At 46.6% G+C, this 15,074-nt stretch overlaps 1 protein-coding gene across 1 annotated transcript in view; it reads left to right on the top strand.

The window, feature by feature from the left end:
* Positions 1 to 15,074, top strand: part of RGS6 (regulator of G protein signaling 6) — a 184,628-nt gene that overhangs the window by 117,161 nt on the left and 52,393 nt on the right. Inside the window, exon 13 of the mRNA XM_029911408.1 lies at positions 1,908 to 2,094. Within this exon, the coding sequence (XP_029767268.1) occupies positions 1,908 to 2,094 (187 nt within the window). The remainder of the gene's footprint in view (positions 1 to 1,907; positions 2,095 to 15,074) is intronic.

A 15,074-nucleotide genomic window follows, 5' to 3' on the forward strand; every position in this document is an offset into this window, starting at 1 on the left:
CTGACAGAAGGAGAAAGCTGATGCTGTTGTTGGCTTGTCCCTGCCCTTCCTTTGTTCATGGCAATCCATGCCTATAACTTCCTGCTCAGTGTCTGCTGAATGTTACCTAGCAGACCTTCTATTTATTTATTTCAGCCCTGGCTCCTCTCTGTTGCTACACTCCCAACTGCCTTGGTGTGGGTGCTACTTCCTGCATAGGTTTACATTATGCACTCAGGGCCAGATTTACATCTTATGCGCCTCTAGGCACAGCATCTTCAGTGCTTCTCCTGCCTACAGCTGACCTTTGTGTTGCACACAGTTTTAGAGAGGTAAGGTGCCCCTAGGCATGTGCCTACTGTGCCTAATTGGAAATCCAGCCCTGTATGCACTTGCTTGACCAATGTGTGCTGTTTGGAGGGAGACTACTTGGGCTATGCTTCTTTTCCAGGGGGCTGTGCTCCCTTTAGTGTGACCATGCGGCTTTGCCCTGTTCCCTTTTGGCTAAGGGCTTCTTGTTTACTCTACATGTCTTAGCCATGAATTGACACACTTTCCCTCATTCCCTGTCCCCCTACAGTCAGAACCTGAGAAGAAAGTTTTTACAGATTAAGGATTGAGGCCTTTCATGGACCTGCTTTATAAATACATTTTGACCCTGCACATTATATGGTATCTGTCCTGCATTATAATGTCCAAAGAGGACCACACCAGATTGCAATCTTAGGGCTGTAATGAAGATGGGTTAAGCAATGAGCTAGTATCAGTTGCCTTGAGAATGAAAAATATTCATTGTAATGATCCGTATAAACTGTTGATGCTGATTGTGGGCCCTCACAATTGTTGATCTTTGCAGTGTTCTTCATTTCAATTGGCTGGTTGCCTCTACTCTTTCTTGCCAGTTGCTAGGGCTGTAGAGGAGGAGACCATGAATGGCCAGCCAATCAAGCTGCAGGAGGCTTTAAAAGGTCAAAGTAGCACAGCCCACTGCTGTCCCTCACAGGTTTCACAGATGGATTAAGTACCTCAGTCTGGTGAGAGAGTTTGTAACAACAAGGAGGAGAAGGAGACAAATCTATTATTATGATACTGATCATAACAAGAGAGAAAATGGTGCAAACTCAGCTCACTCATGTAAGAAGTCCAGGTGTGTAGGAAAGGCCTGCTACTGGCTAGGGAGTTGGGCAAGGAATATTATTTCTTTACAGTGTCATGTGATAGCCCAAGCTCACCAAGTTGTATTCTTTGGCCTTCCTCTGAAACTCTGGATCTTAACTATCCATTCTCCTGTAACTGTATGGACCCTGCGGGGCTTATAAGAGTGACAGACTGTTTGTATGCATACGGTCAGACATGCAGGGAAGTGGCACGTTTTGAATATGAAACATTCTAGAGTTACTTTTCCGCCCGTCATAATATTTTAATGGATTGGTGTAGAGCAGGGGTCAGCAACCTTTCAGAAGTGGTGTGCCGAGTCTTCATTTATTCACTCTAATTTAAGGTTTCGCGTGCCAGTAATACATTTTAACGTTTTTAGAAGATCTCTTTCTACAAGTCTATAATATATAACTAAACTATTGTTATATGTAAAGTAAATAAGGTTTTTAAAATGTTTAAGAAACTTCATTTAAAATTAAATTAAAATGCAGAGCCCCCAAGACCGGTGGCCAGGACCCTGACAGTGTGAGTGCCACTGAAAATCAGCTCACGTGCCGCCTTCGGCACGCGTGCCATACGTTGGGCCTACCCCTGGTGTAGAGCATGTTGGACCTCTCCAAGTCAAGTATATAAATGGAGACTCTGCAATTGACTCCAGTAGGTGTAGGACCAGGACCCACTGGTTCAGGATTCTGCTAAGGTTGATCCACAAAGTTATTTCTGAGTTTTTTCTTTTCTCTTTCTTCTCTGTTTTGTTACTTCCGTAAAAGGTTTTGGTTGGCTGTCCAAGATCTCAAAAGACAACCTTTGCAGGATGTAGCCACCAGAGTGGAGGAAATCTGGCAAGAGTTTCTAGCTCCAGGGGCACAAAGCCCTATCAACCTGGACTCTCACAGCTATGAGAGAACAAGTCAAAACGTCCAAGATCCGGGGAGATACACGTTTGAAGATGCCCAGGTTTGGATTTTGATTTTATTACTAGTAGAAAACTAGTAATTAAATAGCTAGTTTTATGGTAACTCCTTATATTCTACTATGGCAGCATTATCCTCTTAATTTTAAGGGAAAAAAAGAGGCGCAGTTGGAAAGGACTTCAGTGATTTCAGTTCAGGCAGGGTGAACTGTATTTCTCTAAATCTATTGGCTTTAAAAGGCTAATACTCCGCTGGAAACAAAGATGTTCCTAAACTGACAAATCTACAAGGAGTGCTAAGCTGGAGCAAAGTGTCGGGTCCTGGCCATGGGCAGGGTCATTTACCAAGTTGGAGTCAAGAGACAAGTAGCGGAGTCAGTGCTGAACCAGGTCAAGATACCAGGAAGTCAGGATCAGACACCAGTTACAGAGAGGAGGCAAATAGTGAAGGTGGGGATGAGTCAAGAGATGAAGCCTAAGGGTCACAGTAAGGCAAGGTCTGGAGTGGAAGCAAGCAGGTGGTCTGCATCATTGCTCAGACAGCTCCCTGTGATGGCTTCCTGGTTTATACACTGGCATAGGCCAATCAGAGGGCTGCCATCCAGGTCTCGCTGGGTGGTACGTCCTGAAGTGTCTAGCTTCACACGGTTCCCTCACAAAAGCCCAGTCTGAGCTTCTGGTGGCAATGTGAAAGTGTTAGATCCTGGAACCTCCATGGACTCAAGTTCTAGTCCCACAGTTGCTTACATCAACCCCCCCACCCCCTTCAGGCTCCCCATCAGAGTGGTGCTGGTCCAGACTTGTTGGGGTGAGTCCTTTGGAACTCCCTCACCTGGAGCATGGATAAGGGAGGCACATTCTCCAGTGTGCTTTTCAGGACCGTAGTCTTCCCAGTCCACAAGATAGTACAGGTGGCCATATGTCTGTTGGGAATCAGGGATGGCTTGCACTTTGAACTACTCGTGACCCTGGATTTTGACTGGTGGTGGTGTGGTTTGGTTGGGGAAGGGATTATTAGTATAGGGCTTCAGAATGGAAATATAAAAAACTGGATGTATTTTGGGGGACTGGAGAAGCTTTAGTTTAAAGATAACCAAGTTGATCTGCTGTCATATCTGGAAGGGTCCCAGGAACTGGTGGTCCAGTTTTCAGGAGGGTCGACTGGTCGGGAGATTTTTTGCAGCAAGCCACACCTTCTGGCCTACTGTGAATGCCAGAGCTCCCTGTTGTCAAAAAGTGTACATGCCTCCTGTAAGCCTTCTTCACCACTAGCTGGTTCTTGAGCTCTTTCTGGATAAAATGAATCTGTTGGACCCAGTTAGTGGTGGCAGGGGTCAGGGAGGCTGCTGGTAACTCCAGCTGAATGTGGGGGTGGAACCTGTAATTTGAGAAGAAGGGGCTCTGACCTGAAGAGGCCTGGTTAGCAGTGCTATATGAAAACTCTGCATATGGCAGGAGCATGGAGCAGTTGTCCTGGTGATGGTTCATGAAACATCTAAAGTATTCTAGTACTTGGTTCACCCTTTCAGTTTGCCCATCTGTTTGGGGATGGTACATGGGGAGGTAGCTATGCAGACATCCAGTAGCCAGAGCACTCCGCACCAGAAGCAAGAGGTAAACTGTGGGCCTTGGTCTGAAACTATGTGGTCTGGAAGTCTGAGAAGATGAACTGTGATTGGCCTCAGGAGTTGGGCAGTAGTCTCAGCGAAGGAAAGATGGTTGCAGGGGATGAAGTAGGTCATTTTAGTCAGATGGTCTACAACTGTGAAGCCTGCTGTGTGGCCATCAGACACTGGTAGTTCCTCAATGAAGTCTAGGGTGATGGCAGACCAAGACCTGGCTGAAGTCTCTAGGGGTACTAAGGTGCCAAAAGATCTAATCCCAGGCATTTTGGTACATGCACAGCACTCACAGGAGTCCATGTAAGCTTGGACTTCAGCCTGTATGTGGGGCCACCAGAAAAAATGGGCAGCCATGTCGGAGGTCTTAAGGTGGCCAAAATGATCTTCCAGCAGAATGCTGTAACACAGTCATAGCACCTCCAGTCAGGGATGTCTGGGGAGAACATATATGCTCTCAAAATATGTTGTCCCATCCTGCACAGAGCTGTGCATCTTAGTCCCTAAGGGCGTAGATTATGTTCCTTGGGTGAATGGGTCTTTTTTTGAGGCAGACCAGGTCTTGATGAATTGCAACATTGACAAACTTACTAGGCTTGAGGAGGTAGGAAGCTCAGAAGTAAGTTCCTCATTTTCTCAGTAGTATTCCCCCTTTTGTGATAGAACCTCAGCTTTCCCATTTCAATTTCCTGGGTGGTAAGTGATTGTAAACTCAAATTGAGGGAAGAACAAAGCCCACCTTAACTGTCAAAGCTTGGGCTTTGCAGAGGTACTCAAGATTCTTATGGTCAGTAAAATAACCTGTACTGGGTGCTGAGCTCCCTCAAAGGTGGTGACGCCATTTTTCAAAAGCAGTTTTGATTGTGAGTTGCTCCTTGTCTAGTATTTCATAACTCATTTCTGTAGGGGGTGAGTTTTCATAGAGTGGTATGGAAAGGGGGCAGAAGGTATGCTGGGGTACCACCCTGATTGTCACATTGGACATATCTGCTTCCATTATAAATGGGCGAGTCCACAGGTGCCAACTTTCCCCGGCACCGGTGAGTGCTCGCACCCCTTGGCCCCGCCCCGACTTCACCCTTTCCCCGCCCCTGCCCCACTCCCATTCCAACCCCTTCCCCAAAATCCCCACCCCAACTTCACCCCCTCCCTGCCCCTATTGGACCCCTTCCCCAAATCCTCGCCCCGGCCCCACCTGTTCCCCGAGTGCGCCACGTTCCCCCTCCCTCCCAGCACTTGCCGCGCGAATCAGCTGTTTTGCAGCGCAAGCACTTGGAGCCAGGGGGGAAAAGCGGGCACGCGGTGCACCCAGGGGAGGAGGCGGAGGCGAGCTGGGGCGGGAGGCGAGCTGGGGCGGGAGGGCGGGGTGGGCAGCTGCCGGTGGGTGCTAAGCACCCACCAATTTTTCCCCATGGGTGCTCAGCCCCAGAGCACCCACAGAGTTGGCGCCTATTGGCAAGTGAGATCGGGATGTGCCATATTCGTGGCCATGGTGAAGGCTGGTCAAAAGCACACTGGGCTTCAGGCAACCAAGTGAATCAAACAGCTTTATGAAGGATGGAAGTCGGGGGGTGGGGGGGAGCTATTTGTTCAGAGAAATTGGTGGTGAATTGCCTATAAAAATTTGCAAAGTCCAGGAAGCATTGAATTTCTCAAGGGATCCGGGATGTTGTCCAGTTGTGCAGGTCCATCTGAATACCCTCTGGGAAAATAATGTAATCCAAAAATTCAATGGTGGATTGGTTGAAGGTGCACTTCTGTAGTTTGGCATACAAATCATGCATCCATAGCCTCTAAAGGATGGACCAGCCATGATGGTAGTGCTACTCAGGGATCTCAGAAACACCAGTATATCAGTAAGGCATATGGTCAGGTATTGGTCTAGGATGTTCCTAATCACATCATTTACAAAATGTTGAATCTTTGTGGGGGCATAGGTTAAGCCAAATGGCATTACTAGATATTCAGCCTGCCCGTATTGGGTACAAAGAGCAATCTTCCATTCGTCCCTGGGCCTTATGAACACTAGATTGTACATCCCTCAAAGATCTAATTTAGTGAAAATCCTGGCAGTCCTTAAGCAGTCCAACAATTCCAGGATGAGGGGAAGAGGGTACCAGTTATGAATAGTTACCTGATTCAATGCACAATAGTCTATGCAGAGGTGTACGAACCCGTCCTTTTTTTGCACAAAGAGGACTGGTGCTCCTGTGGGAGAAGTAGATTGCAGAACAAAGCCCTTTGCAAGATCTTCCTGGATATATGGTGTATATCAGTCCATAGGACACATTTGCCCCAGGTTGTAGGTCATTTGGACAATCATAATCCCTTTGTGGGTGTAGTGAATCTGCATGTTTCCAGGTAGTCCTGGGGCTTGTCAAGGAGGCTGGGGTTCTGGTCTGTCATCTGGGCTCTGGCTTCCATCCAGCCCTGGGGCCCAGGGTGCAGGTCACTGGGGGTTGGTTGGTGACAGTATTCAGAGAGGAAGCTAATGCTCTGCCACCGCCAGGAGATACATGGGTCATGTTGCTCTAACCAAGGAGTGCCAAAAATTATTGAGAAGAATGAGATCACAGAGTACATTATTTCACAGTTCCCTTCCACTACAGCTTCTAGGGAGGCAGTCTCTTGGGTCATCAGAGCAACCCGATCAATCATCTCCACCAGGTCCACTGTGGGTTTTGGCTGGAGAGGCATCTGGAGGGTTAGTGTCTATAAAGTTCACAGCAATGATGCAAGTACGGTGGTATGATACGCCATACCAGTAAGATATTTATAGCTGGTACGACGTACCAGAAAGACACAGGAGGAGCCCAGCCCTTCCATGTAGCTGCATCTCCTGAGTCCTCCTGCCAGGGGTCTGTACAGGAGCCCCGCCGGAGGACGGGACTGGGGGCGGTACAGCAGCCACGCCAGAGGAGCTGCCAGCGTGGGGCTGTCCAGCGGCCCCATGTTCTGCTCCTTTCTCTGCTGCGGTTCCGGAAAGCCTCAGGCCGGCCGCTCCTCTGGTGCTACTGTACCGCCCCCAGTCCCACCACACAGCTGTGTCTCCTGAGTACTCCTGCCTGGGGTCTGTACAGCAGAAGTTTCCAGCACCGCAGGAGGAGGACAGAGCCCACCCCTCCCAGGTAACATGGGATGGATGTGGATCATGAGGAGGGGATGGGGAGCATGAGGGGGCCCTGGGCTAGGGGTGGGGTGAGGAGGAGTCATGTCGGGGGGGTCACGTGCGGAGGTCATGTGTCCCCCCCTTTATGTCCCTCCCATGAGCGCAGTGTACCAAAAAGAAATGATTTCTACTTGTACCACTGAGCGCCAGAGTCTATCATCGCCAGTTGTGGGGGAATCTGCCTCATCTCCCTCACAACTGCAGTGGCAGGGGGCATTGGAAACATGGGGAGACCCCATGGTGTCTGGGTCAGCTTCTACTCAAGAGTTGAGGAGTGGTTCGTTCCAGAGCATAAAGTTCTGAGCTGGTCGGATGGTAAGGACTTATCCTGGTGCTCCACAGTAAAAACAGAGGTTCAACGGCCATTAATGAGCTTTCTCCTCTGGGGTCAGGTGTCCGCAATCCAGGTCAACCTGCTTGGGTTCAGGACTCAGTTTTACAGGCTTTGGTGTAGCAGACAGATGTCGGGGCATTGGGCCATCCTTTCTTTCCTCCTCCTGCTCTCGCAGCCAAGAGTCGATGTGCAGGGCTCTAGGTGGGTGGGGTTTTCAACACGGGCTAGGTAATCTTTTACATCTTCACTGAGTCCCTATTGGAACTGGTGTAGTTGGGCTGCCTCATTACATTCAACATCATCTGCAAGTCATCTGAAGTGATCAGTGTAAGAGATGGCTGTCCCTTGCCCTTGACGAAGCTTCTGGAGGGCAGCGTCTGCAGAACGGATGTGGTGTGGGACATGGGAGATGGTTGAGAAGGCTGGCAGAAAGGTATCCCAGCCGGAGAGCCCGGGGCTGTTCTACTCTAACCAGTGGGAAGCCCAGCTGAGTGCTTTGCCGGTGAGAAGGCTGACTACTAGCCCCACCTTTGGTCTGTGGGGTATGTGCAGGGGTAAAGTAGACAGAGCAGCCTACATTGGTTCAGGAACCTGCGGAATTTCTGATGGTCCCTGTCAAACCATTCAGGCAGCAGCACCGCTCATGCTGGTTCAGGCGATGGGTGGTCTGCTCGGGCATGTAGTATAGCTGCATCTCCCTGAGAGCATGCTAGCTGTTCATGCAGGGTTTGTTCTTCTGCAGCGAGCAGCATCACCTGGGCCTGCGACCGGGTTAATGGCTCATGCAGGGTCTGTGCTGCGGTGGCAAACTGTGTAGCTTGGGTCTGTAGTCCAAGGTTCTCTGCTTGCAGGCAGGTGACTTGGTCCTGCAGGTTCCAGACCCTTGGGGGACCTCTAGTCGGAGGGCGGCCTGCCCTTTTCATCCTCTGTGGAGGGGAATGTATTGGGGTGGGGGGCCCAGAGGTGGTCTGAGCAAACTGTTAGGGCTGGGCCATGGGCAGCTAGTGTGCACTGGTCAACTGCCAAGTTGCAGTCAGAAGATGAGTACTAGAGTCGAGCCGGGTCAGGATACCAGGAAGTCAGGGTCAGGCACCACATTGCAGACAGGAAGCCAGTAGCAGAGTCAGGGACAAGTCAAGGTCTAAGGTTCACAGTAAGGCAAGGTCTGGAACAGAAGCAAGCAGGCAGTCTACGTCGTTGCTCAGATAGCTCCTGTGATGGCTTCCTGGTTTACATACTGGCATGCAGGGCTGGCTCAGGCTTTTTTGCCGCCCCAAGTGTCGTGGGGAAGGCTGTGATCGGCGGCACTTCGGCGGCAGCTCAACCACGCCGCTTCATTTCTCGGCAGCAATTCAGCAGCAGGTCCTTCGCTCCGAGAGGGACTGAGGGATCCGCCGCCATATTGCCGCTGAAGACCCGGACGTGCCGCCCCTTCCCATTGGCCACCCCAAGCACCTGCTTCGTTCGCTGGTGCCTGGAGACGGCCCTGAGGGCATGAGCCAATCAGAGGGATGGGGTGTGCACACTCCGGCCCCTCTGGGTGGTACTTCCTGCAGTGTGTAGCTTCACAGAGTCCCACAGCAGAAAATCAGCCAGAGCTTCCAGTGGTCATGTGGAAGCATCAGTTGCCTAGAACCACCACAGTCTCAGGTTTTAGCCCTGCAGGTACTTACACAAGGTCTCAAACAAAACAGGGAAGGAAAAAAAACTATACAGTACAATAAGTCTTTCTGACATTCCTACCCCAAACAGAATATACCTCCCTGTCAGAAGCTCTCCGAAGAACTGAAGTCATATCAAAATCCCAGAGTAATGTATATATAACTTCCATTTATAAAAACCACTACGCTCAATTGCAGCAACTCCATAGAGTCCAACAGGAAACATGTTTCTCAGACCATGCCCCTGGAAAAAAGATAGGAGAGTGAACCATAAATTGCATTAATCATTCCAGTAAAGGGCTCCAGATTTATCAGGACAAATTTGCAGATAAACTGTGAACAGAAAATATCTTTAGGAGAAGAAATAATGTATGATAAAATGGTGCAAACTAGAACAAAACTGTCTAACCTTCTGAAACACTGAAAGGACATTATATAAAGAAGTAAAAAGGGAAAATGAAAGATCTAATAAGATCAGGAAAACAATGGAGAGAGATATTATCTATCAAAGAGGCAAAGTGAGAACTACAACAAATGTAATGGATGGGCCCTGATTTTAAAAAATCAGCATTGTAAAGTGATGCTCCAAAATGCTGCACTAACACTCTGTCAGCTGTGATATATTTTGGACCGTGACTATAGAGTAGTGCTTTTTATAAGGTTGGGAGAAGAATCTTCAAACTTGAATCAAATGCTTTATTCCTCTGTATCTTGGTCACGAGTCAGAAGGGGTGTGTGCAAAGGTTCCAAGGCAGTCCCCAGCATAAATTAAAGCAGCCTGAAAGCAGTTTTTATGGCAGGGGATTAACAGTGCATACCTTTTTTCCTCAGCCATACCCCAAAACAGGTGACCAGGAGTTGTGGTATCCAGGGGCGACTGTATGTATTTTGCTGTCCCAAGCACAGCAGTCAGGCGGCTTTCGGCAGCATGACTGCGGGAGGTCCGCCAGTCCTGTGCCTTCGGCATACCCGCCGCCGAATTGCAGCCGAAGCCGCGGGACCGGCAGACCTCCCGCAGGCATGCCGCCAAAGGCAGCCTGATTGCCGCCCTCATGGCGACCGGCAGGCCGCCCCCCGTGGCTTGCCACCCCAGGCACGCGCTTGGTGCGCTGGTGCCTGGAGCCAAACCTGGTGGTATCTCTGTGTCACCTGCAGATTCCCTTTAAGCAGGAGAAATTGTGATGGGAAAATATAGCCCAAAGTGATTACAGACACGACAAGAGTGAGTGCCAAAGAAAATAATTAAAATAAGTAGAATTATTGTTAAGAAGTCCATCTTGCTTTCAATAAACTTTTAATTGGAAGAAGGTGGCAGAAAATCTAGACTTGGACTGATCAATTTCAATTTTAATTGCTGCCCAAAGGGAGCTAATAAAATCAAATGGGAGTTCTTAAGACAAGTTTTAGTTAAATGTGGTCACCTTCTGATAGATTTTGATTCCCCCACTTTCTGTTGCAGTTAATGGAAATATTCCCATGACCAAGAGATTCAATGAGTCAGAGCTGCTGTCCTGTACTCTCCTGTATTCTAGTTGGAGATCAAATCAAAAACAAAGATAGAATTTAGAGTGAGTTCATGGGGATTATGTATCCAAGTTATCTGCTTGTGCACTGTAGATGACTTCTAATAGTTCATAGCCCTCAGAAAGCCATACCACTAATTTCTGAGTTAATTGGCAAATTAACTAATGAGGCTAAATAATGAGAAAAAGCAGACATAGGAGGTAACATAAATGCCATATGCCTAGTGGAAAACTAGAATATTGGAGCTACCATGGATTCACCCTAGAGAACGGCAGATTCTCTTTGCACTGCCAGCTTTCACAGGGGCTCTGTCTGAAGATGGCTGCTTTAAGGTATGGTATGGGCTCAATTGGAGCTTCGTCAGTGTAGGCGCCACATAGCGTACCCTGAGCACCCTAACTACATCCCTTCCTTGGTCAGCATTGCCCCCTTGTGAGACTGTGTTGGCAGGCTCCAAAGCCCTGGCATGTTGTGGGCACCTTCCATTATCTCAGTGTACAGGCACCAAGATCCCATGAGAGTTCAACATATCACATTCCTGTGGTGTGAGCCAGACATAATGAGTCAAAACATACCAATGGCAGGGAGGCAGGAATGTGACTGTTATGTTAAAACTACGCAAGATAGAGGACAGAATAAAACAATGTGAAAGTCCTGATATAAGGAGAGACCAATTCAGTTTACCAAACAGTACATTCATTAAATGCCAACGACTTAGAGATGCTCTAAGAGGGAAGAGAGGGTTGGCTCAGCTGAGAAAAGACAAACACTATATCTGAATTAAGAAAATAGGAAAAGTGACCATGGAGTAGTATCTTGCCTGTATGCTGAATTATGAGATGGCATCCGTACAGAATGCCAGCAGCACACTAGCACACTGGAAAAACTGGGAAGGAATGTTGGCATAGGAATAAAAGGAATATGACAAAATGTGCTTCAAACTACTGAACACATGAGAACCAAAAATTCAAACTATAGCATATTATTGTTATAATTCATTTATATAACACTCTAAATGTACACAACACTTTACAGAACATAGCTTCCCTGAACTAAGAACTTGTACAGAAAAGTTACAACCACACAGAACAACAAGGGGAGATTAAGAAAGCATTGTAGATGAGCCCCAGGTAAAACCTCTTGATCCAAGTCCCACCCCTACCCCCATTTTCAGGGGGGTTGAATTTTGCTAATGGCCCCTAACTTTATACTGAGCTGAACAAAAATCTTAGATCCAAACATCCTTGAACTTTGGAGTATTTATAATCCAGATCTAAATTTTAGATAAATTTAGTGTTCATTACAGTGGTCCCAATAAGATAGATTTATGCACAAGTAAGTATTTTGCCACCTTTCCCCCACTCAGTTTTGCTAATGTGACTCAATCCGGCCCTGCAACGCTCCCCCACCCCCCTCTGATATTTTACTCATGTATTCCCACACTGCTCTGTTTATGCCATCCATCCTGCCTTGTAGCACCTCTTGCTATTCCAGTCACATCCCAATCCTCCATCCATCTTTGCCAGTACACTTAAGTCCTGTCTAGGCCTGTTCTATGCTATTCCACTCCTGAGCCCAGCTCCCCACTCCCACCCTGATACTTTTACAAGTGCAGCTCCTTCATCTGCACAACCCACATTGCTCATCCTGCCCTGATCCCCGATATACACAGCTATGCTAATGCTCCTCAACCTTGATCTGCAGCATCTTTTGTTATTCCAATCCTGAGCTCCTCTGGAGGAAACACTGCCAATTTAAATGATTATTTTCTGCTCTTAGACAACTGTCCACTAAGCAAAAGATTATAATGATCAAAACAGTGTTCACTTGGGACTAAAGCAGCTTTTAATACAAGGGCACCATGGGGAAAGGTCAGCTCAATTAAACCAGTGCACCACTTAGCAAGTTCTAAACTCTCAGAACAGGTATCAGCATCACTGAGCAACCAGTGTGAGGCCCCAAGACATGACACTGCCAGGGTCAGCTCTGGAAAGTAAATTGGTAGCAGTGTATCCAAACATCCCCCTTCTGCAAATGAAGCTGCTGATCACCAACCCATTTCTTACTTGAGGTAGAAATAGGGGCTCAGTTATGTGACGCACAAGCTCTGCTTTCTTCTGACATTCTTTTGGGTTTTTTTGTTTTTTTTATAAACTCCATTTTATTTTATTTTTCAAATTTGCGTTAGGTTCTTAGCCAGTTGAAATGTCCTCTAGCCTTCAGAGAGCCATTGATCTATGGTCCAGTCTCACAGGCCATGGCATTGTGAACCAATATCACAAGAATGCACTGCGTTTCCTGATATTAATGCTTGGTTGTAGGACATTTCCTGGTAGATTCTGGAGCCATGCATACTTTAATAGAGCGTGCCACATAGTTGCCCTTGAGGTTTCTTTTGTGTATGGTTAGTTGGACTTTTTTTGTTGTTTGTTTTCTGGTTTGATAAACCAAACAAGTATTTTAGATTTATGTTCAATTACCTGAGGTAATCAGCTATTGTTTACTATAGAGATGATTTAGGGAAATTCAGTTCTAATCCCAGCTCAATTAAGGGTTTAACTGTACTGCTCAGATACTTAATTCCAAAGCAGAGATAGATCATTGTGCCAAACTCCATGCTGCTCAGACTAGAGATGCACCTGGCCCGTGACATTTGGATCCAAGTCCAGATCTCAGCAGCCCCAAATTTGGATCCAGTTTGTTCTGGCACATTATAGAGATAGGAACTTCTACAAAATTTTCAAACAATCAGGCTTTCATTTTGATTCCATCTTTAGCTGAGACTATTACCGTAATAATGTTAGGACCATGTTGAACTCAGACATTAAAAGCATACATTTAATGGGTTAATGGAGATGTTCTCCAAGTGTGGGGTGGGCTCTCTCAGAGGTTCTCTCTTTCAGGAAGAAGGGAAAATGAAAGTCTCTGAGTGTTAGTGTGTGTATATATATATATGTTGTTTTTTTGGTGTTTTCATGCAAGGAAGAAATGAAGCAAGCAGATGAAGGGCAGCGTATTGCATGTTGCCCATTCAGTAGACAGATCTCTTTTTGATGGGTCTTGAGTAGAAATGATTGGAAGAAAGGAAAGTTTAAAAATAATAAACCTTTGCAGAACTGCAATGTCTTTTGTCCAAAACTCTCAAGGCACTTTCCAAACAATTCAATCATGTTTTTCAACCTCCACTCATGTATCCAGCCCACATACACACTCACTCCTGTATAGGAAAGTAAGTAGTATTATCCCCAGTCTTCAGATGGGGAAACTGAGCCAGTACAGAGAAGTTCAGAGATTGGTCATGGTCACAGAGCAAGTTAATGACAAAGCATGGAACAGAACTCAGGAGTCCTGACTCAGTCTTTTGCTGCTATCGCCAGACTACACTGTTTTCCTAATTAACATTCTCAGTTATTAAACTTTTTGTGATATCCTTCTTTGGAAGAGACTGTGCACAAACCAGGTGGAGTGTTCTCCCCTGCTCCTTTGGCTGTGTCCAGCTCCTTTGGGCTGTAGGGGGCAACACTTCCTTCCATTTCTCTCCAATTTCTCTACCCATGTGTGGTCTATTGTGATTGCAGAAGTATAGCTCTCCCCAGAACCCTCACCATGTATGTCTGTCAAGCTTACATTAATATGCAGACTAAAAGATGAATAAATTCCCTGTGGATTTCACAGAGCAGCCTATCACCAAACATCATGAATCTAATGGAGGATCATCTTCAGGGGAACAATTAAGTATATGTAGCAAATAGTGAAAATCAGGAAAGTGAAGGTGAAGGGTTAGATTTCAGTCCCTGTTACTGTAGAAGCAGAAGACAAAAGATATCAACCAGGGTTCTGCATAGTAGAAGGTATTCAACAACTAATTCTTTCAGTTCCCTGGCTCTTTTAAAAAGAATGTATGTGCATGCTACAAATCTTGAAGTAGTTCATGGTTTTGAAATGATTTTAATTTTGAATTTGTTGTTTAATATCCATATTTTATGACTGGACCGATGGACTTGAAATCTCACCACTTCATGATAAGTGACATATTGTCATGAAGTCTAAAATGACAGCCTTTGTCAAACTATTGTCTTTCTGCAGGATGAGACCTCAATGATTGACTCCCTTCCTGTATTGCACAAGGGTTAGGAAGAGGGCATAAGGAACGAGCTCCCACCTTGTACATTCAGTAATATAGGATCTCTCCAAAGCGCGTGAGAATGAGATGAGAAGTACACTGGCCAATGTGTTTGTCCACACAGCATTTCCCCAAGGAACAGTGGTCTGCAGATTACTGGGCATACTGGCTTCCTGTGTCACAAACAATAGCAGCTCCTCCATGATGACTCAACATACAACTTCTGAAGCCAAAATCTGATCTGAGATATATAGTCAGAGCATACAAACATATGATATGATACTTTGGAATAACTTGTGAATAGCATAAATCTACCCTTAGACCCAGCATGTGTTCTCCACTTATCTCCAAAAGGTCTGACATAATTTATCACAATAGGGACACTTTTTTTGTATGTAGCCCCTGCCATTGACAATGTTGTATGATATTTGCTATTGTAAGCTACTTCCATAGGGCCAAATCCTGACCCTCCACTCTCACCCATGGGAATGCCCAAAATGCAGTAAAAGGACACTTCTGCTGCAGAGGGACTCCAAATATCCCTGAACACAATGAAACTCAGCTATGTGGTAGTGTTCTCTTCACAGGAACATG

This window comes from Terrapene carolina, unplaced genomic scaffold (genome assembly GCF_002925995.2).
Source record: "Terrapene carolina triunguis isolate 2854851 unplaced genomic scaffold, T_m_triunguis-2.0 Scaffold96, whole genome shotgun sequence".
In the NCBI taxonomy this organism is placed as follows: Eukaryota; Metazoa; Chordata; order Testudines; family Emydidae; genus Terrapene; species Terrapene triunguis.